This window comes from Hirundo rustica, chromosome 2, assembly GCF_015227805.2.
Source record: "Hirundo rustica isolate bHirRus1 chromosome 2, bHirRus1.pri.v3, whole genome shotgun sequence".
Classification (NCBI taxonomy): domain Eukaryota; kingdom Metazoa; phylum Chordata; class Aves; order Passeriformes; family Hirundinidae; genus Hirundo; species Hirundo rustica.
Window position 1 is genome coordinate 53,655,183 of NC_053451.1, and position 22,892 is coordinate 53,678,074.

At 40.2% G+C, this 22,892-nt stretch overlaps 1 protein-coding gene across 1 annotated transcript; it reads right to left on the reverse strand.

Moving 5' to 3' along the window:
• Positions 1-978: 978 nt before the first annotated feature.
• Positions 979-17,848, reverse strand: SERPINE3 (serpin family E member 3). Its single transcript, XM_040055256.1, has 9 exons — positions 17,723-17,848; positions 16,546-16,840; positions 13,654-13,881; positions 12,820-13,017; positions 8,252-8,450; positions 7,097-7,197; positions 5,116-5,202; positions 3,091-3,174; positions 979-1,019 (listed from the first exon to the last, which is right to left on the reverse strand). Exons 1-9 carry the CDS (start codon positions 17,846-17,848, stop codon positions 979-981), a joined length of 1,359 nt encoding a protein of 452 aa, XP_039911190.1.
• Between the last annotated feature and the right edge of the window lie 5,044 nt (positions 17,849-22,892).

Sequence of the window (22,892 nt, forward strand, 5' to 3'; positions counted from 1 at the left end):
CACCCAAAATCTTTATGGGCCTGGGTTTCTGATGCTTGCACCATGAGTTGCAGAACACTTGCCATATCCCGACTTCAGAAAAAACACTCTCTATTTTTCTTGATGCCAGTAATCACATTCTGTGTTCTTCTGGAATGTCCATTCTATGTCGTGTACGCTTCAAAGGCAGTAGAGGTAGTACTGCTACCTTTTTTGGCAATATTTGTTTGGTCCCTGAGTGGGTATTTCTGCCTCTTACCTGCTCTGTCTGGAACTGGCTGCCCTGCCAAGTGGTGGAATCACCATCCCTGGAAGTGTTCAAAAAGTGTGTAGGTGTGGTGTTTAGGGACTTGGTTTAGTGGTGGACTTGGCAGTGCTGGGTTAATGGTGGGAGTCTATCATCTGAGAGGTATTTTCCAACCTTAATTATTCTGTGATTGTGTCAGTTTTTGAAACAGCCTTTCAACTTGATTTTCTTTTCACAGCATTTTGCTTCTTGCTTGTTACCTTCTGTGTAAGCTGGATTATAATTGTCTGAGGTCAGACTGAATTTCAGTTTTATTCTTAAGCTTTCGACTTCAGGACAGGGAAATAAAATTGTTCTTGAAAACTAACATCACAAAACTTTCTTGTGGGTTGCTCTCATTCAGATAACCTCTATACTCAGCAACAGTCAAGCTGACTTCAGCTGTGATGAAGTTGAAGAGAAGCTGTTGGCTTCTACTGCTAAATACTTGGGAGGCTAAACCTGTTCCAGTTTTTTTGCAAATGTTTCTTTGGTTACTGTCTTTGCTGTAGTTGTGCTGATGATTCCTAGACAGCTCTAAGTTTCAACTGTGTCTGCAATGTAATAAGGTAGTGGGGAGCTTCTACTCTTGCCTATTCTTGGAAAAGTGATATGCTTAAAACCGTGTTTTAATAAATACATACAATGTAGACTTTAATTTCATTGGAGGAAAGCTCATCATAGGAACAGAAGGCAGTGTATGCATTTAGTGCTTATGAAGGATTTGTAACTCTTCCTATAAAAAGTACTGAACCTGTAAATGAAAACAATATTATTTCAGTTTGGGGCCACATTTTCAAAGTACAGTAAAGTTTAAATATGTGAGTTAGTCATGGAATTAGCAGATCATAGAATCATTCATTCTTTGTATGGGAAAACAGGACTGCAATTGCATGCTTGTCTTAAAATAATCTAAACATTTCTGTATTTAAAAACATCTTTCCAAGTAATTGGTGGCCCAAACCAGGAACCTGCCAAAATCTGAAACTTACACTGAGCAAAACAGAACCTAAGTTCATTGCTTTGTGTTCATATTTTAGTTACAGAAGAGAATGAAATTACTGCCTCAGATTCATTGGATTTGTTTGGTTATTTGCATTGCTATTACCTTGCTGTCCTTCAAAGGGAATGTGCTCAAACCTGAAATTCAGATTTTAAAACTACAAATTTCTTTTTAGTTATTTTGAGCAGAACTTTTATTAAAGTATTGGAAAATGTAATTCGGCTATTACTAGAAAATTGATGCAATGAATACTTTAGTCTATGTAAAGATTCATTATGAACTTTGTAGTTTTAAGCGCTTCTAGACAGATTAGGTGAAAAACAGATCTTGTTTACTTGTTCACGTTTTCCATAACTTAAAAACTTGAATCGTGAAGTCTGAGCAAACAAAATAACTGAATATTTTCACTTTTTGCATTTAAAATCTTGAATTACAGGAATATATTTTGATTTTGAGTTGATTGGAAGGTATATATTTTGTGCTTTGCATAAAAATCTTATTTTACAATCTGATTTCCTTCCTCTTTATATAATTCGTATATGTATATGCTGTAAACTGACCATTTTATTCACCAAAGTAAGTTTGTTCTTCATCCTGAGGAGTCTGTGGTTCGTGTTTCATAGATGAGCTTATTAATGCTTTTTTATTTTAAAATTCTGTATTTGCCAAGTAAAATACTTCTATTCATTGGCTGGTAATGATTGTCAAAGCATATTTAAAACAAAATTCCAACCAAGGCAGTAATTTTCTTTTTGGGTGCTTGCACTTTGGTAAAGACTTCTAAAACAAAATGTTGCATGCACAGGCATTCACTGACTAAAAGAACAGTGTCTGTTGCTTGGAAGCAGGTAAGGGAAATGATTCCTGTCTTTGCTAGGCCCCAGTGTTTTACTGAACCCTATAAATATCTATATGTTCCTTGAAAATCCAGTTGGTTGTGACCCCAGTTATGAGAGAAATGTGGTGGTTTTTAGGAAAATACTTCAGGTATAAAGTTAAGAACAATAAGAAATGTTGGGGTTTGGTCTGATGCTTCAGAGTAGCAAATACCTGCAAAATGGTGCATAATGCAGTTCTTTATTATTGCCAACAAGCTATAGAGTGGGGTTTTTGTTGTTGTTGGTTTTTGTTTGTTTGTTTGTTTGGGGGGGGGGTGGTTTTTTGGGGTTTTTTTTTGGTGGTTTTTTTTTTTGTGTTGGTTGGGGGTTTTTTTTGGCAGATGTTCTGGAATAACTTAATGTGATTGGAGTCTGAAACAGATTTATAATCTACTACTGAAGCTGTAGGAGCACTGTGATGCTTCACTGTAAGATGCTCTGCAGTTCTATTTGAGTTTTTTGGGTGGTTGGTTTGGGGGCTAGGGGAAGTCACTTGCAAGATAAGAATTAACAGTTGCAAAGAAACATTTTTTGGCAGAAGTCTGTTTACTATCAGTATAGGCATGAATGAGTTTCCTTTGTAGGGAAAGGTTTCTATTTTAACTACTTCAGATGTTAATCCAGCTGGTCCAGCCCATTTGTAATTTGAATTGCCCTGTAGAGATCAGTTCCTGATGCTGGAGAGACCTCTCAGATGCCTCTAATTTTGATAGAAAATTTTTAAACACATACTGCACATCCAGAGAAGTGGTTAATCTGGCTTCCTAGGCTTCCATGACTATTACACATTCTTTTTAAGGAAATTAAAATCTATGCTTTAAAACCCCAAACCCCCATTTCCATAGTTGTTTGAAGTTGCCTGGACTGAAGAATGGCATGCTAATTGTGTTTATTTCAGTGCTTCTTGTGGGAGATTCTTCTCCTGAAAGGCAGAACATGCATACCTGTATTAGCTTGTCTCAGGAAAAATGTGAAAGGTCGATCTGCTTTGAAAATAAGTGCTCGAGATCGTTTTAGTAAGACCATAGCTGTAATGCAACAAAGAAAATATTAGTAAAATGCATTTGCTTTCTTTCCATCTTCCATACAGTGCCCTCAAGCTCTGGTTAGTATCTTGACTTTTGAGTTGCTCCTCTGCTTTAAGAGTAAAACAACAGTTTTATCCAACAGTGAAATCAGTCTGGCAGAATTAACGAGTCAGGACTTGTGAGACTACGTGCAGGTGATTGGTGCATATTTCGATGCTGAAGGGCATCTGCCTGGTGTTGGGTCTCAAAGGTAGTACTTGTCATCACATCCTCAACTCTGCTAGCCAGTTCCTAACTATGCTGTTCTGGTGAAAAGGATAAGCAAAACATAAGTGTAGTTCCTTGTCCAACTGGGAGACAAGCAGCAGAGAAATACTTACACCATCCCAGAATTTCTCTTGTCAGAGCTCTCAACAAAATCTTAAGTATCCTCAACTCAGTTTAAGACTGTCTTTCCTTTCTGGTTGGGGGTTAATTATTAGATTAAATAAAGTGTTTTTAAGGATTATGATGGCTCAGCTGATGTTAAAATACATCTTGTTTAAATGAATTCTTACTTTTAGGAATATAGTGTTAAGAATACGTTGTCAAAACCCCCCAATACTAAACCTACCAGGTCTGGGTTATTTTTTGAACAGTTAAAACAATGGAATTAGTTTGAAAATTCAAGTAAGACACAGTAAAACTAGTTTCAGAAGACACTATTTTAGTGCTTGTAAAAAAAAATGTGCCTAGTTTCAAGTGATCGTGTGACTGGATCAAAAACTTTTAAAGTAAACAATAAATGTAATTGCGCTCTTTAAAATCCGCTTGTCAGCTTGGTCTGACTAGAGTTAAGGGATGCTTTGGCATTGGTTTCAAGAGGATAAAGGTCTGTTCCCCTTAGTCATTGGTATGTAATTGAAGTCACCTAAAAGCTTTTCTTTTGTTTGGGGCTCACCGCAAAGTTATTAGAAATCTTAGTGCCCTGATAGAGATTAAAATTGTTACAAAACTTAAAACTGTACAGCTTTGCAGAAAGGTTAGCTTAGTTTTGCCAGATGTTCTCTGTACACCCCCATATCTACACGTGTGTCTTATTCAGGGTTGTTTCTAGAGGAATATTGAATACATCAATTCATGTGTGCTCAGGTTCTTTTTGGCATTGCAGCTTTGGGATGTTGGAGTGAGGGGATGTGCAACAGGTTGGGCACCGCACTGAGATGCACTGCTATGCTCTCTACATGCTTCTTGAATTTCTTCCTGGGAGCAAGGAGAAATGGTAGAGTGCCTTGGTCCTCAGCCAAGGACCACCAGCATTTGTGATGTGGAGCACATCTATGCTTGGCACAGCCCAGGGAAGCAGAAAGGCGAGATGTGGTTAATGGTGAATGAGTCAGTTATTGACTGGGTAGCCCATAGCTGAGATTTTAGTCTGAGTCTCCCACTCACCCAGTCCCATCTGCTCATGTGGAAGTGATGTGTTAGCAGGAGCTACTGCACATGAAGGTCGCACTACAAAGTATGTAAGAATCAAGCTTGTCTGCATAAAACTTGCCCATCATTACCATTAAATGCTATTAAAGAGATCTTCCTCAAATCCCTTAACAGTTCAGGAGCTAGCTGTAGATAAAATATTGCTAGCCTTTTTTCATTTTTTGTTCTTATGATCTGAACAAATAGATATGTAACCAGCAAAAAAATAAATGGTATCTTTTCTCAAACCGTATTTTCCTTGAGTTGGAAAAGTTTTTTCATTTGAGCCATTACACCTTAGACATGAAAAATTCAAGTTTCTTGTGAACAACTACAAAGGTAAAATGGAAGTGTGTTAAAGACAAAAGTTTGTTAGGCATACATGTAATTTCTACCATGCTTGTTGTGTTTTAAATAAAGGACTAGTTGTTGGATTTGTAGTGATAAGCTCCAGAAGTCAGAAGTTTGTCTGAACATTTGACTTACCTGTAGCTCCTGATGCCTTTGTGCCATCTTCTGTTACTTCAATCTCTGCTTTGTGAATAGCTTCTGAAATATAAAGACTATCTTGCTCTGCAAACCCCCAAAAGTTAATAAGTTATTTTCTGCACTGTATTACAAATTTTTTTTTTTTTTTAATAATCAGAATGTTTTTACCTTTTTTTTTTTTTTTCCCCCTGCAGAATCTAAGGATCACATAACTGTTTGGTATTTCAGCCTTTGACTTTTTTCCCACTATATGGATAACAGTGGATTGAATACTGAATGGGAGTTACTAGTTTGAGAGGTCTCCAGGTTGTGGTGGAAGGCAAGATACATGATGAAAAGAGAAATTTAATAGAGTGGGGACAATGAAAGAACTGAAGAACCCTTGGAAGGGGAATTGTAGAAAAATGCTCTCCAGGAAGAAACAATGGGACTCGGACATAAAATAAATCTTGGAAAATAATTAATATCAGAAAGACATTGAAGAGAATGTTACAAGTCTGCTTTTCTCCAGCTGCCTGCAAAAGGCAAAAAGCTGGGAAGGTTGAGAAGTTTTTTCTTTCTTCTCTGAGTTCAAGGATCAAGTCCAACACGTAGGTTAAGTCAAAGACTTAAAATGCTAAAAGAGCATTTTATCTATTTTTGTCTTAATTTTGTTCCGTCAGAAAAATGGATGGCAGCAAGTAGGACAAAACTAGGGAGAGGAAGAATTTTAAAAAGTAGATAAGTCTTACACATTTTTGAGGGGAGAAATTACAAGCTTTCAGGTATAAAAAAAATATATATATTTCAGGCCTGACATGAAGTAACACATTGGTTTGCTAAACGTGATCTGAGAGTAAATATTCTGAAGATTATCCTTCTGCTTCATTGGAAGAGGAAATAAAAACTTACCTATTTTTTGTATGCAAAAGGAAGCTGCTAAATTATATTGTTTATGGAATTAATTTCCCCAAAGTATTTATGTTATTTAAATAATATTAACTTCATGAAGTACATCTTTGTGTAGTTTATCAGTATATTAACATTTTTTTTCAATAAGCAATGCGGAAGTGGGCAGTAATGAATTATTTTAATGTGCATCTATGTGCAGTCTGGGATCTATATTGCAATAGAACATTGCTATGTTCAATTTTAAAAGCAGCATAAAAACCTCCATGAGTAATGTGCCTTCTGAGGTTCATCCCAGGAAAGCAACTTTTCTGTAAAAGCAGGTTTGTCTGAATTGGAGCAGTTTCATTTATTCACTCACATGCACAAGAATGTGAGCTGCTTGCTCGGCAGCTACCACTCCCGAGTCTTTACTGGGAGCAGAAATGACTAAGTTGAAACATTTTGTTGCTGGAAGGAGTCAAAAGAATAGATGATTTGGATTTTTAAAAAAAATTTAATATTAAATGAGGACAACTTTTCCAAGGAGTAGAAGATTTTCAGTGTTCCAAACCCAAGAATTTAATCATAACAACAGTATTTTAGCAAAGGGAAAGTGTAACATTGTCTACTGATTATAGGATTAGCAAGACCATATAGGCTGGGCATAAACCAGTATTTTTTGAAGTGTCAGGGGTTGGAATATAGACTTGTTGGACCAGTATTCCTCACTGTCAAATAACTATTTAAAAACACAAATAGGATTGCAAGTTTTACTAAAGCATCTTAAATTTCTGAATAAATAGCTATTTTTCCAGGCCTACATTGTTTTGACAGTTTTAAAAACAAGAAAAAAGTAAGTTCAAGACCGAAACCAAACCTGTTCTTTTCAGTTTCCTCTTTCCTACAGAAGAGCTCAAAATACAATTGGAGCTGAGTGTGAATTGTGCTTTAGAGTTTCACAGATAAAGAAGTACTATCAATTCAGAAGACCTAGGTCTAAAAAAGAAGTACAATCAATTCAGAAGACCCAGGTCTAACAAATCATTCAAATGTAAGAGTCTATAACTATTGGGTTAATGATCATTTTGTGTTCGGTCAAGCCTCTTACCTGAAATGCCTTTAAAATTAGCTGTGATGGGATCAAATGCATCTCTAATTCCCAAAGCAGAAAGAACTGTCTTCAGGTCAAAAAGGCTTTGAATACTGAACCTGAAATTAATATGATAGACTTTGTTTAAATGCAGGTTTTGTAGAGTTTTGTAGAATTAAAAGGTGTTAACAGATACGATTTATTTCAAGCCTTTGCATTTCATCCATCTCTTCCTGTATGCTCCCAGTGTATTTTTTGATTAAGTGTATTTGTAGAAAAGTAGTTTACCTTCACCTGAAGACATTTACAGAAGGAATCCCTTGCCACTCTCTGTTGCAATCAGATTGCTACTAAGTCTTCTTGACACATGAATTCTGCATTTTTCCAAAGTGTTCTTTCTCTTTCTAGTATTATTTTTGGCTATAGCAGATAGCTCTTGGAAACATTTCCCAAAAATTAGCTTGCAGAGAACAAATATTAATGTACACACTGGTTTTCAGTGCTTTGTTAATGTGATGGATATGTTGTAGGAGGTGTGTAATGAAGCCCTTCCATGCTAATCCATACAATAGATACAGGCACATAAAGCTTTCTGCACACAATTCCTCCTACTCATTGGGGCAGATGATAGAGAGTACCTCCAGCATAGGTGTTTGCTAAAACAACAGCTGACTAAAGTGGAAAATGGGTGAGTGAAACCTGCTTTGTGCATGGAAAAATAGTTATGACTGCTAGAGGAGGGCTGTTTTTTGTCCACTGCCTTTTTAGTACAGGGCCAAGTTTCAAAAATACAAAATAGTGTGTCTTTAGGAGATTATATGTTTATTCTTCCTTAAACAAAGAGGAAATACGGCTGTGGGAAAGGTCCAGCAACATTTTTCTGATTTAGATCCTTAAAGGATTTATACCCCAAGCAAATTGTAAGTAAAAGCTTTAGGATCAACTGAAATACTTAGGGTTTTTTAAAACAGTACAGAGTGTAACCAGAAAATCTTGTCATTCCTGGCTCACCTCTTTGTGGTTTAAGAAAAGGTTAGAGCATCTCTGATCATGTGATGAATAATGAAACCAAAAGCATGTAATATGATTTTTCTCACACACTGCTTGTGTCAGCACTGTCACGTGGAATTCTGACAGATGAAATAGTGAATCCATCGCACTAACATTGCTTACCTAGGCAGAAAAATGTCCATCTTTGTTCTCTTCAAGCTGTTGGCCCAGAGAGTTATGGTTTTGGCAGAAAGGTGAGACTCAATCTGGGACAAAGGTGTTCTTTTGTGGCTGGGAAGCACGAGGAACATGCTGAGTTTCTCCCCCAGGTAGGGTAACTCGACCACACTGAAAGCCTCCAGAGCTGCAGTCTGGAACTGGCCTGTGGGTGGGCAAAGAGAGATCTTATTTCATCGTTCAAGTGGGAAGAAATCCCCAAACCCACAACCCTTGCTGGTGTCAGCAGACAGTTCAGAGCAGCTGTGGTAGGATGTAAGGAGTGGTCTCCAGCACTTGGGCTCCTGTAGCCAGCTGAGGTTGCTGTTAGCTCGCAGCAATCTCGCCTGAACAGAGCTGAGTGTGTCAAAGATGTCTTGGCAGAGCAGTGCCAATGCCATTGATAGTACCTGAAGAACCACCACAACAGAGCATGGGTATTTTATTTCTTTTCCATATAACAACTCCTCCTTGCTAAGCTTAGGGACAAAAACCCCGAAACTACCAAGGCAATGATAGCAACTCTGATGACTCTTCCTACAATGCATGTTCCTTGAATAAACTTACAATTTTATAATATTTTTCTAAAATTTTACTACAACAGATATGAATTACAAAAACAAAATGCAGGGTGTCCCACTTGATTAATTGAAACCTACTTTGGCTCATGTTTCCATCTTTACCACCTTTAAAAATCACTTTGAACCTTATTTCAAGAAAAAAGTTCTATTAAACTGGAGCTGGTATGTGCTTATTTAAACATTTATTAACTATTTATTTATTTTGTATTTAAGTATCAAATTTATAATTTTTGAAAATCTAGCCACAGGGGCCTATCAAAATCAGATGAAGGTCATAAAAAGTAGTCTCAAAAGTAAAAGCTGGAGAGATTCCAAACTTACAATTAGTTTTACAGCACTTTGTAACAGCCATTTAAAAGTACCATTTTCATCCCATATTCCAAAAACAATTAATCCAGGCATTTCTAATGGACTCTGTTGCACAGTAGAACAGATTTGGCTGTCACAATTTTGCTTTCTTATTTTTTCATCTGAGAATCCAATAAGTAGCATGTCAGAAACACTCAGCAATAGTTAGCAGGCCAGGAGTTAAATACAACTTAACCACAAGGCACAAGTGAAAGTCTTACTGCCTTTACTGCAAAATATTGAATCTACACCTCCTTCACCCAGCTATAGCAGTTGTATCTTCAAGGGTAGATGCTCACACTGTTTGAGTCAGTGTTTGTAAATAACTGCATATTGATAGCTCATGTTCATAATACCTAAATACTCGGCAATAAATACATAGCTATAGGATGTCTCAAGTATTTAGTGTACCTGTGTTTGTTAATTTTGTAGATATAAGCTAGATAGGATTCATTAAGTGTTAATTGCTAGATTAAATTTTAGACTCTTAGATCAGCCCTCCTGCCTTGCAGTCTAGAGAGGGAATTGCTCTGTTAAAACCAGCTCCCACCATGTGGATCATTTGATGGGAAAAGATGTCCTGGTTTCTAATGGGCAGGCAAGGAAGATTTATATTTGCAGTGCAATGGATATGAGTGGTATAATTTGAAGGCATGCTGATATTTTGAAATCAGCACATTCTGCACAAAGGTTATACAGTCCTTATTTATTAATTAGAAAGAAGATCAAAGACTTTAGATTATTGAGTCAGAACATTTAGTGTTTGTTCATTGCTTGAACTAATTTTGAGCATCCTATAAGGATCACATATATGCTGAATTAGAATTCAAATATCGTTAGCATGCTTGGAAAAATGAATATGTAAAATAGTTGTGGTGTTTAAGATGTGTGTGTGAACAGTAATGTTGACATGTTCTTAGAGCAGTCTTACTTGTCCCCGGGCTGGTTTGTTCTGCATGGTGATGTTAAAAGGATAAACATTGTAAATGCTGCAACTGATAACAGGCCACAGCTTATCTTTCTCACTCTGTGTTTGGATCCTGGTGGGACACAGCTGCTACCATTTAATAATGAAAGAAAGTCATCTCAGTCCTCTATTTTCTTGTACTGAGCCAGTCTTTTGCATTTATTTTAAACTGATTTGTTAGAAATGTTGAATTGGTCCAATCAAATCTGAAAACCAGCAAATTTTAAATGATCCTTTCTATTTTGGCCTTCCTCAAAAGTCTCTCCAGCTGCAGAGAGCTCACATATTTTGGGCTGGATGAAAGGTAATACAAATACTTTGTCTTTCTTTTTCTGTGCAAAAATTTAGTGCTTTAGCTACCCCTTTAAGGATGATAAGATGGAGTTCCCTGTGTTTAGGCAAGTGGTCAGAAGAGCACAACGAGTGATTTCACATCAACTTTGCAGGGGCTCTGGAGCAAATACATGGTCAGACAATGCAGCTCAGCTGTGGAATTCCTTGTATTTGGCTTTACCTAAGATCCCTACTTGTACAAGCACCAGCAGCTCTCTGCCTTCTGTCATTTAATAATCTGGGGCCTGAATGATCACTACCCCAGAATATGAGAAGGACTTGGATGTGGAATTGCAAATGAGTCAGCAAAGATTCAGTTTGAGGATGCAAAGTCAGCCTGAGGATTCAGTTGTTTCCCATGACCAGCAAACAGGAGTAAATTTGGAAGAAAAGAATGCAATCTGGGAAACTTTAGGTCTTTGAGAAGTTTTAGGACATATTCTGGAGAAAAACAATTATCAGGTCACAGAAATAGAAAGTGAGATAAATTGTAATATGTAGACTGGCAAACAAAATGATAAACTTTTTTGACCTGTTAACTAATTTGATAAAAAGACATAGATCTTTTTACATAGATATTTTTACAAACGCCATCTAGTTTTAGGTAAAACATTAAACATTGTTTCACTGTGCCACTATTTACAGGTAGAAGTGGCGGCACTTAGAACCAGAAAGGAAAGGCAGCAAGCAGCCACTTGAAGGGGAAACTACAATGAGCAAAGGTACAAGAGGTTGAAAAGGATCACAAGTAGGTTTCCAAATTATTGTCAGCTCTCAAGACTTTTATCAAAGAAGAACAATGAGATTGCCATGAAGACTGGAGTGATGGAAAAAAAAAATGATGTTTCAAAAACACACAAAGGAGTTAAATCCCTCTGGAGATTTCCCTCCCTTTGATTTACTGAGAAAACAAGTGTGAAAGGAAAAAGGCCCTGGTGAGGCCAATCTTGAGTGACCATCCTGAGCTGGTTCTGCAGTACACTATGCAAAGTATTTTTATCAAGACATAGAAATTGTGAAAGTGTTTTATCAAGTGTGTGTATGCTCTCACTGAAAGTTTTGTGTACATGTCTGGTCATTTATTTTCAAGAAAGACTAATTTAAATTGGAAAAGTGCAAAAAAAATGAACTAGTAGAGAATTTGGGGTATTTTGTTTTTGATTAGTTTAGAAAACCCTGGCATCTTCATCATAGCTATCAGGAAATTGAGAGCAAACTTGGTGACTTGCAATTACATTTGAGAGTAAATAGCAAAGCTTAAGAGAAATTGTTTACCTTAAAGGATAAAGCAGTCAGGATGTTAAGCGACATAAATCTGTCCTGAAAAAATTTAGATTTGGAATTTGAAAAGTTTTTACACAAGTGCAGTTCTGAAATTTAGAGTAGGAGGGAAAAGAGCCTTTTATGTTTTGAAAGAGATTGTATAGCTAACTGGCATGATTCCTGGTGGCAGAAAATTAAGCCTGCAGCATGAGTCCTTCTGTCGGCAACCCACATACATCAAGCCTTTGAAAGTAGCCTACACTGTATTCATACATTATACAAATAAAAGTTTGACCTATATTTATACTGTTTTAAGCTCATGCTGAGATCATCCACTGATTTGGTATAAATGACATAAGAATTTCTCTCCTTTTTCTAGAATTTGTGCCTGAAGATCTGCAGTTTTTCCCTAGAGCCTTGGAGACAGGCTGTGAGCAGATCTACAGGTCTGCAGTGCTGGTGCTCCTGGTTAAGCTCTGCTCCCTCTGGTGCTCACACATTCAAGGAATAGTGATTGGGCTGAGGGGCCAGGAAATTTCCTACTCAACAAATAAAATTGGTAGGGGCTTGATATAATTTTAGTCTTAACTGCCCCTCTGTCATGGGGTCAGATATGTTTCCTGCTGTAGCCCCTTCCTAGCCAGCTTTATTTAACCAGTTCCATGCTATTGTAAAGGACTTTGGATATTGCAGTATCCTCAGTCTCTCATCTTTTTTTCTCCTGGCATGATATATTGGTCCCTTTTGGTTGTTTCCTACAGCTGACAAGTTTGTTATGGAGTACTGGGAGGTGCTGGTCTGTGAGGGATGGGACAGGGACAGTAGCTATTTTAGGAGCCATTCTGAAGCCAGGATCTGTTTCATGATTGCCTGGAATTATGAGGAGTCAATTTGGTCACCTGGCTAGCCTCTTCATTTGATGGTACTTCTTCTGAGACTTCTCCATGCTGGGAAAACAACACATCTTACTGTGGTATCTGCGGAAGTTTAATAAATCTGTTCCATATTGCACAGTTGATCAAATATGGATCAAGGACAGTTACCGTAGTTAACTTCAGCTGTGTGGTGCATGGTAGGCACTTTCAGGGTCGAGCCCTCTGGCGTAGTAAAAGGCAACATCTGGGAATCCATAAGGGAAAACTTTTTTTGCCACATGCTTCTGAAGTACAGGGTGCTCACCAGGGTGACCTGGCTGAGAGATGACCCAGTGCTCTCCAGTGTCATCCCACGCACATCCCCATCTGCATGGAAAAGAGACAAGGGAGGGGGACACATGCAGTCCTACATGCCCGGGCCTAAAGACAGGTCCATGTGACTAAATAAAGCAAGCTGAGACCACTCTCCATCCCTAACACCAAAAGGCACAACTCACAAGGCACAGCTCACCCTCTACCTTGCCCTCCCCACAGACCTCACCGGGGTTACCTGTTTGTCCATGTTCTCCCCAGAGCTGAGATTGACCTGGTCAGTGTTTTCATTCCCTATTTTGACTTTTTAAATTCAGAGTCTGACTGCTGAGCTTCTCCCCCTATGTGTCCCCTGTTGCACCATGAAAGCATTCAGTACCATGAATAGGGTCCAAGGGGAATTAGGCTGTTCCTAACTAAAACTGCAAAGGATTGCCTTTTAAAAAATTAAGGGAACGAGGTCAAGTGGTTACTAGCTTGACACTACTTACAGATTCAGACCCGTTCCAGCTCTTTCTCCACATTACAAATGAGTGTTAGCACAAGAATTAGGTTTCCTGGCTTTCAGCCTTGGTTCGCGCAACATGGAGTGTGGCAAAAATCCTTATGCTTGGTTAGATGCAATTACTCCCTTTACTCTTATTTTACATTTCATTCATGTGCAACCATTCTTGTGGGTCCCTGTGGTACCTGCAAAGTCAGTGGTGATCCATTCCTGTGTGTGGGTGGTGTTGGGGTCAGTGAGGTTGGTTTGCAGCAGGCTGCTGTTGGCCCAGCGTGCGGCGCGCTCAGCGAAGTCGGGCGAGAGCTGCACAGCCGCATCCACAAAGAGGGAACATCCCAGCTGGACCACTGTGCCTTGGCTGGAGTCAGTCACTGCTTCATCCACCGTGTGCATGAAATCCTGCACACTTTGATCTGCCGGGCAAAAGAGAGAAACTGCAATTGTGCTGAGACTAAGGGTAGCAGAGATTGCCCCAGGGCTCTGTAGCTCTCAGCTCCAGTGCTGACACTGGTGTCCTCTGACTGTTAAAGCTCTATAACAACTGGAGCACCCTTGACTTTATGGAGTATTACTGTCAAGTACTGCTGCCATGGGCAGTGATGCACCGGGCATTAGAAACCTCTCTTCATGTGTCTGTAGCAGTCACTCTAGTGCGGATGTGCCAAGTGGCTGATCTCATGTCAGGCTCAGAGCTCTATGCAGACACAGTTCTTCAAAGTTCATGAGGTGAGCTCTTGGGCACTCTCCGAGTTCCCACCAGTGAGGACTAGTGCCTCCGGCCATGACTGGCTGAGCTGCCAATGCCACAACACCACTATCTCCTTCTCCTCATGTTATCCACCTATCCCAGAAAAGGCTTTTCCCTGACAGCATCTCTGCCAACCGTGGCTCTTAGGTGTTGTTTGATTTCTTGAAGGATGGTGTCCTAAACTGTCCCAGTACTGCTGATGAACCCTGTCAATCCTGAACCAAGCTCATACATTGCTCCAAGTGTGTTACGAGTGACTCCTTTATTTATACAGTCCACAACAGTGGGCTTTTTTCTTTTTTTAAGAAAACTGACATGGTCTGAAGTGTAAAGTATTATTCTTGTGTGTTTTGCATTAGTATGGCAGCACTTGGTGAGCTCTCTGGAAGATGTGAGAGGTCAAAGATGGTAAATTAGAAGCAGAGATGAATGTGAGGAGTGGTATCCCAAGCTTGTGACTTCACCCAAGTGCCTAGCTATCCAAAGTCCTGAATTCTTACTTGGGCAACACCTCAAAACTGCTTTAATAAAACAGCAAGGAGAAATAAATTTTAAAATTTTAAAGCATGTCATAAACATGGTCTTTGTTAGTACTAGGATAAAGGTAAAAAATTTTTCCAAACATTAAAAGAAATTTATAAGTGCATGTAAGAGCAGATTCTTTGTGAGCAGTGAATGAACCATCAATGTTTTCATCGTTTTCAGTCTGCTAAAGTTTTAATGATATCCTTCCTTATTGTTTAGGGCAGACCAACAGAAACAACAATAATGCAAAAACCTACTGGAAGAAAGAAATTTTATCATATATGCATATACAGACAATATCGGTTTATTCATCTTATAGGAAATTTAATCTAAGTATTTAATTTATTTATTTGATTTAGACTGCTTGAGGAAGTGGTTTCATTCCCTGTTACTGGAAATCTGCTGTATACCAATAACAATAGATCCCATCCTACTTTATTTTCACATTCATGCATTAATATTACTGAAAGCCAAAGCTCATGTTGTTTATGCCACAGGCAGCTAAAATGGAGATAAAATGTCTGCTTGCCATGATGTGCCACATGAGAAGAAGAGACCATAAAAGAGCTAGCAGGTCATTACCAATCCCTACACTTCTCTGTTATATTTTCTGTGGAGATCTGTGCTTGAATTTCACTTTGAAATGTTACTCTGTACGGTCCTTTCATAATAACTGAGCCTCTAATGACCAGAAGTGTCAAGTAAGGTATAATCCTTGTATGAATTAATGTTGTTTAGGAATTGAACTTACAGAAATAGGAGTCCTGTAGGCGAGACTTCATTTTATCAGCTGCTCATAATTTAGATGTGCTGTCCCTGAGTCAGTACATGTAGCTGTATCTGAATGGATCAGCCAGAGTTAGCTCTTACTGCCGTGGTGGGGTTGAATATCAATGCTGTGCAGAATGGTGGTGGAGACTGAGGCTGGTTACACCATGGGACAATGAAATTACTGTGGGTTTTAGTTTTCATACCCTGGAGGTAAATTTTATGCTGAGAAATAGTGTTATCTCTATACATAAGTATTGTATGTAAGCTGAAAATTCTGGAGATGAGGCAGTCATCTGCTTTTCATAAACATTCTGCCCGTAATGTAAAATAGTTTTTGGCATGTGATTTGAGATGGTAGGATAATCCAGAGCTGAAATGAAAACAGCATCCTTAAATTCAGCTGACTTAATGCTGGATTTAAAGACATCTGTCTTTCCCATATCCCTTCCAAATTCCCAGTGAGTTTTATATTTTAGCCTGCTTTCAGGGAAAGATGCAATTGCATCATCCATCCATCTGTCAATGTATATCTCTGTCTGCCAGTCTCCTGATAATTTTTCATCTTTTTGGCCAGTTGTAATAGTATTAAAAAAGTCATAAAGATAATTCAGCTTCTACAGGTTTCATACAACTTGTTTATGGGACAGGAGAGAAAACCACTGTCCCCTGCCTGGCAGCTCTTTGCAGAGCACAGAGAGGAGACCAGGACACGGTGGACATGATGGACTTCTGGAAAACCTGGAGCAATTCTGCTGTTCATGGAAGTAGCTTTTCTAGGTGTAGCTGTGTTTTGTGTCATAAGACAGTAAGTACTGATTCAGAAAAAAGGAGTAAGTTGACCTGTGTGTCAACTACTCCTTTGAGTTTCCTTTGTCCCTCTGATACCTGGCTGTCAAAGATGGAAAAAACTACATCTTGCAGTGAGAGAGAAAGCAGAAGCTTGGTGTGATGTGTGCAATTCCTGTCACCTTCATAAAGCTGTGGATTTAATACAAAACGTAAGACAATAAGTATTTTTTTTAAAGTACGTTACCATGAATGCTGTATCCTAGGACATCCCGCAGCTCCGTAAAGGTATTTCCTTGAGCTCCAAACTGCAGCAGCTCCAAAGAAACAGCCACACTTGCTGGAGAGACTACCAGATTGGTCCTGTTCTCTGCCTCAGAGATGTGCCGGTAGAGACTAATGGCAAACTCAGTCTTCAGCTCTTTCAGCTCATCATAGGAGATGCAATTCCCTTTGGTTAAGCAGTAAGCAGACAGGATAAATGCAGAGAATAAAATGGGCAGCATGAAGACGAGCTGGGAACAGTCTCCACCAACAAATACCTGCAATTAATGACACGGATGTATTTAGAAAAGCAATAGGCTGAGCTGGCAGAGGAGCTTTCCATCAGTGTTGAGGTATCACTTGTAATAGTAATGATGGCTATTAAAGTACTTGTCCAGGTCTACACAGTAGCTAGCGGCATTAAAATAAAATAAAATAAAATAAAATAAAATAAAATAAAATAAAATAAAATAAAATAAAATAAAATAAAATAAAATAAAATTTAAAAAAATGAACATGCTGATGATTCTGTTGACTAACAAGAACTGAATTTTCCAGAATGCTGTACCATGTAAGGTGGTTGGCCATTACAGAGTGTGGAGACACACAGCTCCTTGGTTAAAAATTAGCTACCTGCACGCTTGATGGGACACCTCAGTGGGGTCTCCATGCTGCTGAGCACCCACAGCTCCTTTCTGTCACCAGAAGAAAGGGGGTCACACCCAGCACTCCCAGAAGGAACGCCACCCCTTGTGAGGTGCAGAAATCTAATTGGAGGCTCCAGTCTGAGCTTTGGATCCAAGTTTGCAAAAGGCTGGCTTAGAATTCCCTCCCCTTAGATACTCCTTCTATGAAATTTATGCCAGCGAAAGAAAAGGTTGCACTTGCAAAAGGCTCCAGTGAGCACAAAATCACCACGTCAGATTTTTATTGGAAATCAAGCAATGGTCAACATTATATTAAGAGACACTTAGATTCATATTAAAAGGAATAATGCTAAAATGAGAGAATAGCTTTCCTTACAGAATTTCACCTTTTGAAGATTGCACACAAGTATATTTTAAAAATTACTGCACCTTCTTTCACCTCAGGATTTCCTATAAATCTTTCTCCATGCCCTTTGCTCTAGAGAGCACCTCTAATGCTTCGTATTTACTCACAGTTAGCTCTGTTAAATTGTCTTGCCTTTCTGTGTCCTTCTGGGTGCCTGAATGGAAGCTGCCTATGAACGTCTTGTCTCCTTCTTTAATAGGTAGTGGAGCAAAGACTAAGTCATGAGACTGCATTTAAAGGGATAGTCAGTGATCAGAGTCTCTGTCGGCGATGTCTGTACCACTCTGTCCAAATTCCTGTAGGCTACAAGCTCTATGGAGAGCCAGGCAAAGCAGCATGCCACTGACCAGCAAATCCAAGGCAAGGAACAAAAAGGTACACATGGAGATAGAGTCAGCTACTTCCTTGCAAGCCCTGCTTGAGTCTCATGAGACTTGTGACCTGCTGGTACTGAGCAAGGCATCTCCTATCTCTCTTCCCACCCCCCCTCCTCCTTCTTTTATATGAATTCCATTGATTCCTCTGCCACAAAGGGGAAGAGAAAAGGCTCTCTGTGTACCAGGCACACAGCTATTTTTTTGCCCCCACTTTGAAACCTTATTCAGAAATCCCATGCAATTAAAATGTCTTTATTTCCCTTTTTTTTTTTTTTTTTTTTTTTTTTTTTTTTTTTTTTTTTTTTTTTTTTTAATTAATGCCATCCGAAATAGCAAGATTTTCTTTCACTCTTTAGTTTCCAGAAGGAAAGAAACAACAAAGTGCTGCGCTTGAAGGAGAGCAAATGAGGAAGGGGCCACTTTGAGCAGACCAGAAGCAGAAGAGCTGTGGTTGTGACTGCTTTAAAAGCAGTTGCAGCTGTCCATGGCTTTCTTTGTGTGATGGGATAAAATCCTGCCCATCACATTCACAGGTTCAGCCTCACAGCTTCACAATGCCACCTAATACAAGCAAGATTTGGCTTAAAAATTAACATAAAACTACTGCTTATTGATCTTGCCTGAGTTTGATGTTATACACTTGGCTATTTCACAATACACATTCTTGTTACAAGTGGGAAAGAGTACACTGGGGGAAAGGGCATTACAATCAAGCAATAATTTAGGTGCTACTGTTTCACTCCTGAGGGAAGGAACAGCCACACAGTGGAATTAGGGCCCAAGTGAGAATGAAGCAATGGACCTCTCTTACCCTGTTCTTGTGCTGTTCCTCTCTGCTCTTTGGAGAATATGCCAGAAGAGATGCAGACATTGGGGTCTGTTTCAGGATCCTGGGATTTAGAGTGCATTCCTGCAAGGACTGATGAAGCACAAGAGCTTGGTCAGTCACAGTCTAATACAACAGGCAGAAACGTGACTTTGCCGTACATTTCAATGGCAGTATCTTCACTCCAAAAATGACGTTTGGGCTTAGTGGTTTGGCTGAATGAGGACCTGCCTGCTGAAGTTATCCTTAACAGTTTCCACTGGAGTAGAGGTGTATTCAGAGGGGATGAAATAGAGGCCACCAAGTGATTTCTCAAAGGGTTTAGAGCTGCCAGTAGATAAATTAGCCCTAGTCACTGGTGAGGACTGTACACTGGATTTAATGTGTTCCCAAAGGCTCTAGACCTGAAAAGGAATTTCTTCTGTACCCTTCTTGATACTCTCCTGTGGATTTACTAAGATTTAAATGAAAGGTGGGGAACCCCTGAAGGTTTTAGGCATTACTGTCTAAAAATATCATTTAATTCTCACTTTGCAAATATATTGCTATTCAGATTTGGGATATGTGTTTATGGAAAGTGTAATTGAAAACTAGACCTGGTAGAAATGTTGTGTAAGACAGCATAGTTTCAGTGGGAAAGGGAAAAAAGTGTTCTTGGTCTTGTCTCATCATGAAGGAGACTTAGAAATTGGAGTGTTTGTTTCTGTCCTAGGGTAACTTTATGATGCTTGTATCCCCAATCGTCTGTTCTGTTTGTGCTGTATATTGAGTCCTGTGCCTTTAAGACTGGTTCTAAGAGCAAGGAGAAGCGCGGAGTTTGTTTTGAGAAAACTGCCTGACTCCTCCACATTCTTCTGCGGACGGGGTGTTCGGCAGAGGCTTGGAGAGACTGCAGGACAGAGATCTTTTTGCTTTTGGTTAGTTTCAGCTAGCTAGGGCAGAGAAGTTCCCTGGACTGTTTTTTTCCCCCTTTTCCTTGGAATTGTTTAAACCTGCTCTGGACTGAAAACCCAGGGGAGCACTGGGGGCTGCACCTGCGGCCCACCGGGGCCTGGACCTCGGCATTTTCCAGCAGCGCCGGAGGGACTGGGACTGAGGAGAGACTGAAAGAGAGCCGAGCTCCACCCACGGCAAGGACTTTCTCAATTTGCCATCTCACTTCAGAAAGAGAGGTTTTATTGTTTCATATTATTCATTCCTTATACTTGTATGCACTTCATTTGTTTAGTAAAATAGTTTTTTCCACTTTTCTCCAAAGAGGTTTTTCTTTACCAGACCGGTTGGAGGGAGGGGCCACTTGGGCTTGCTTCCTTAGAGGGATCCTCTACAGGGGTTTTCTCCCAAATTTGTCCCAAACCAGGACAGTTTCAAATCTTCTCTCTCTGCCACTGTTTTAGGAAAGGAAAGCTGTGAAGGAATCTTTGCAGCAAAACCAGTGTTTGCAGACAAGCAGAGAGGACTTAAGAAAACTAAAACTGGATCAATATTGTTCAAAGCCACCATGGGGAAAAAGAAATGTGATTTACATATAATGAATAGGAAAGAAATCCACTGGTGAATGATGAGAGATAGGAGGCAGTGGAGTAAGAAAGAAGTAAGAGTCAGTGAAACTAGCTGTGGTTAAAAAATAAGTGTAGAAGCCCAGGGAAAGGGTATGAACATTTCTCATAGTCAAGGTCAGAACCAAAATTCTCATGCCTGTTCAATTTACAGCCTAAGTTCAACATTTCTCTGCACCAGACCGGGATCCACAACTGAGAATCAGGTGTCCGAGGAGAAGCCAGTGCCACATCAGGGTGAGTCTGAAAACTGAGGTTGCCAAGTGAGCCCAGGGAGCCAGAAATGGAGCTGTCCAATGAGGGTGGTTCAGGGGGGGCTGCAAGTTAAACAGGTCAAATACAGAAATTCCGTGTCAGAAATAGAGAGGTCTTGGACCTACCGAAGTGTTAGAGTTGGGCTGCTATAGAGAAAGAGAGTTTCTGTCTCCTTTAAGGACTTTTTTTTAGAGTCTTCATACCTGCCTGTGTCCTAGTTTAGGCATCGCAGCCTTCTTTGAGTCTTAATCTGGCTCTGCATCACAAGGTACTGAGGGAAGTACTGTTAAAATTTCTGGCAATAATTTTGTTTTTAAGATGCTGAAAATGCATTTTAGAAGGCATGCAACTGACTGGTCCCCAAGATAACACTTCAAAGTTGGGAAGGGGCAGAGGTAGCATCTGTATTTTGAGAAGCGCTTCTTCACATTGAGATAACTTAGACTGACTGTGAGGGAAGTGAAGAAAGACACAAGCCAAGGATGTCTGGAGAAAACACAGCACAGGAGTGTGTGGGTAGCATTCCGGAGCGGAGCACTGTGTCTCTGTGGAGCTCCTATGAGCTTCTACAGGAGCAGCTCTGAGAGCTTCACAGGGAGCCCAACCTCTTTGTTCCCTCACAAAGCAGAGAAAACCACCACTCTTTGAGAAGGAAGACAGCGAAGAGCCTCCTGACGTGTGAACACCTCCCCACACAGGGGACCAAGCTGGTGGAAAGCACTGGGAGGAAGCCATAAGTGGTGGCTGCTTTCCACGATGGATTAGATCATGTCTGTGCCTGCAGTGTGCCAGTGCTGTTACTGCACACCCCCTCAGCGTTCCCCTGTGTGACCATGGTGGTGGGCAAGGGGACAGACTGCTGAAGCATCCCCTGCCGCTCAGCACTGACAGATGCCATCACAGGTGGCTCTGCAATGTCTGGTGTGAAAAATGTGCAGAACTGGAAAAGAAGGACGAGGGAAAAAGAAACAGAGACAGCTGTCCTCCAAAATTACGTCTTCAAGGTCTTCATGGGCCGGACGGTGCTCTCAAGTTTAGAAGTGTAAATGCAAACCAGGGACACAAACTTGGGTCCTTGAGCAAATGAAGAGCTGCTGGGGGACTATGGGCTGCGAGACCCCTCTGGGGGACAGGGCGCTCCATGACTCTGGAAAACAGAATCAGGGTCGAGCCTCCATGATGGTGGCAATAGGGAGGAAGGGCAGGAACTTGTTAGCCCTGGAAGCAGCCAGAAGTCACAGGACTGAAATGAGAAGCCAGAGAGAAAGGCAAAGCCTGCACTGGCACTATGGGCAAAGAGAGGCTTCTTTGGAAACCGTTCCCTAAATCAATTTTCTTCTCACAGGATACTGGAGTTTTCTCTGATTTATCCATGTTCTAAGAAAACTGAGCCCTAGTTTGGTGTGCCTGCTGGGAGGAAAGGGAGAGCTGTTCTGCTTTGGGCTCTGGCCAGTTTGTGCTTCTGTTGCATGCACTTTACACTGTGATCTGGAGCAGAATTTGGCCCAGGGAAAGGCTGGAAGAGAAAAATATGACAGAACCAGTAGAAAGGAGGTTTTCCTCTTCAGAACTCTCCTGTTAGCTTTTCTGTGTCTGGTCAGACTCCCGCAGTCTTCCTTCCACTCTAGCACAACCCTGTTATCAACTGGGCTACTGTGCATTTACCCCTTCACAAATGAGAACAGAATTTAACCTTCTATCTGCATCTGACTTTTGTGTGCTAGCTCTCCTTAACATATAGAATAACCCTAGGGAAATTAAATTGGATCCAAACCAGCTTCCTTCCTGCTTACATCTCTCCTCCAGGAGAGAGCCTGCACTGCAAGATGCCAGCACATTTGCTCAATCAGGAAGGTGGTTCTGCTGAATCTCAGGATAAGAAAAATTGGCACCATCATTTCACACAGAGCTTATTCTGTGGGGAGGCAGATGGCTGTGGAGCCACAAAACACCGAGATGAGCAAATTCAAGTGAATTTGTTTACTGCTATCCCCATGCCATGTAAAAACCAAGACAACCAACACTACCTCTGCCTCCCATCAGGGTGTGAGAACATAATCTGGCTCTTCAAAGGGGGACCATTTTAGAGGGTTGCTTCCAAAGAAGAAATCCATCTGCTCAGCAAGGTGTCGTGGTTTGAGCAGATGAGCTTGGTGCCAGCTCTGGGGACGTCATACAGTGTAGAATCCCACAATGGGGTTCCATTCTACTGGAGCCTCCAGATCACTTCCCTCATGCCTTCCTGACCTGCTCCAGGTGG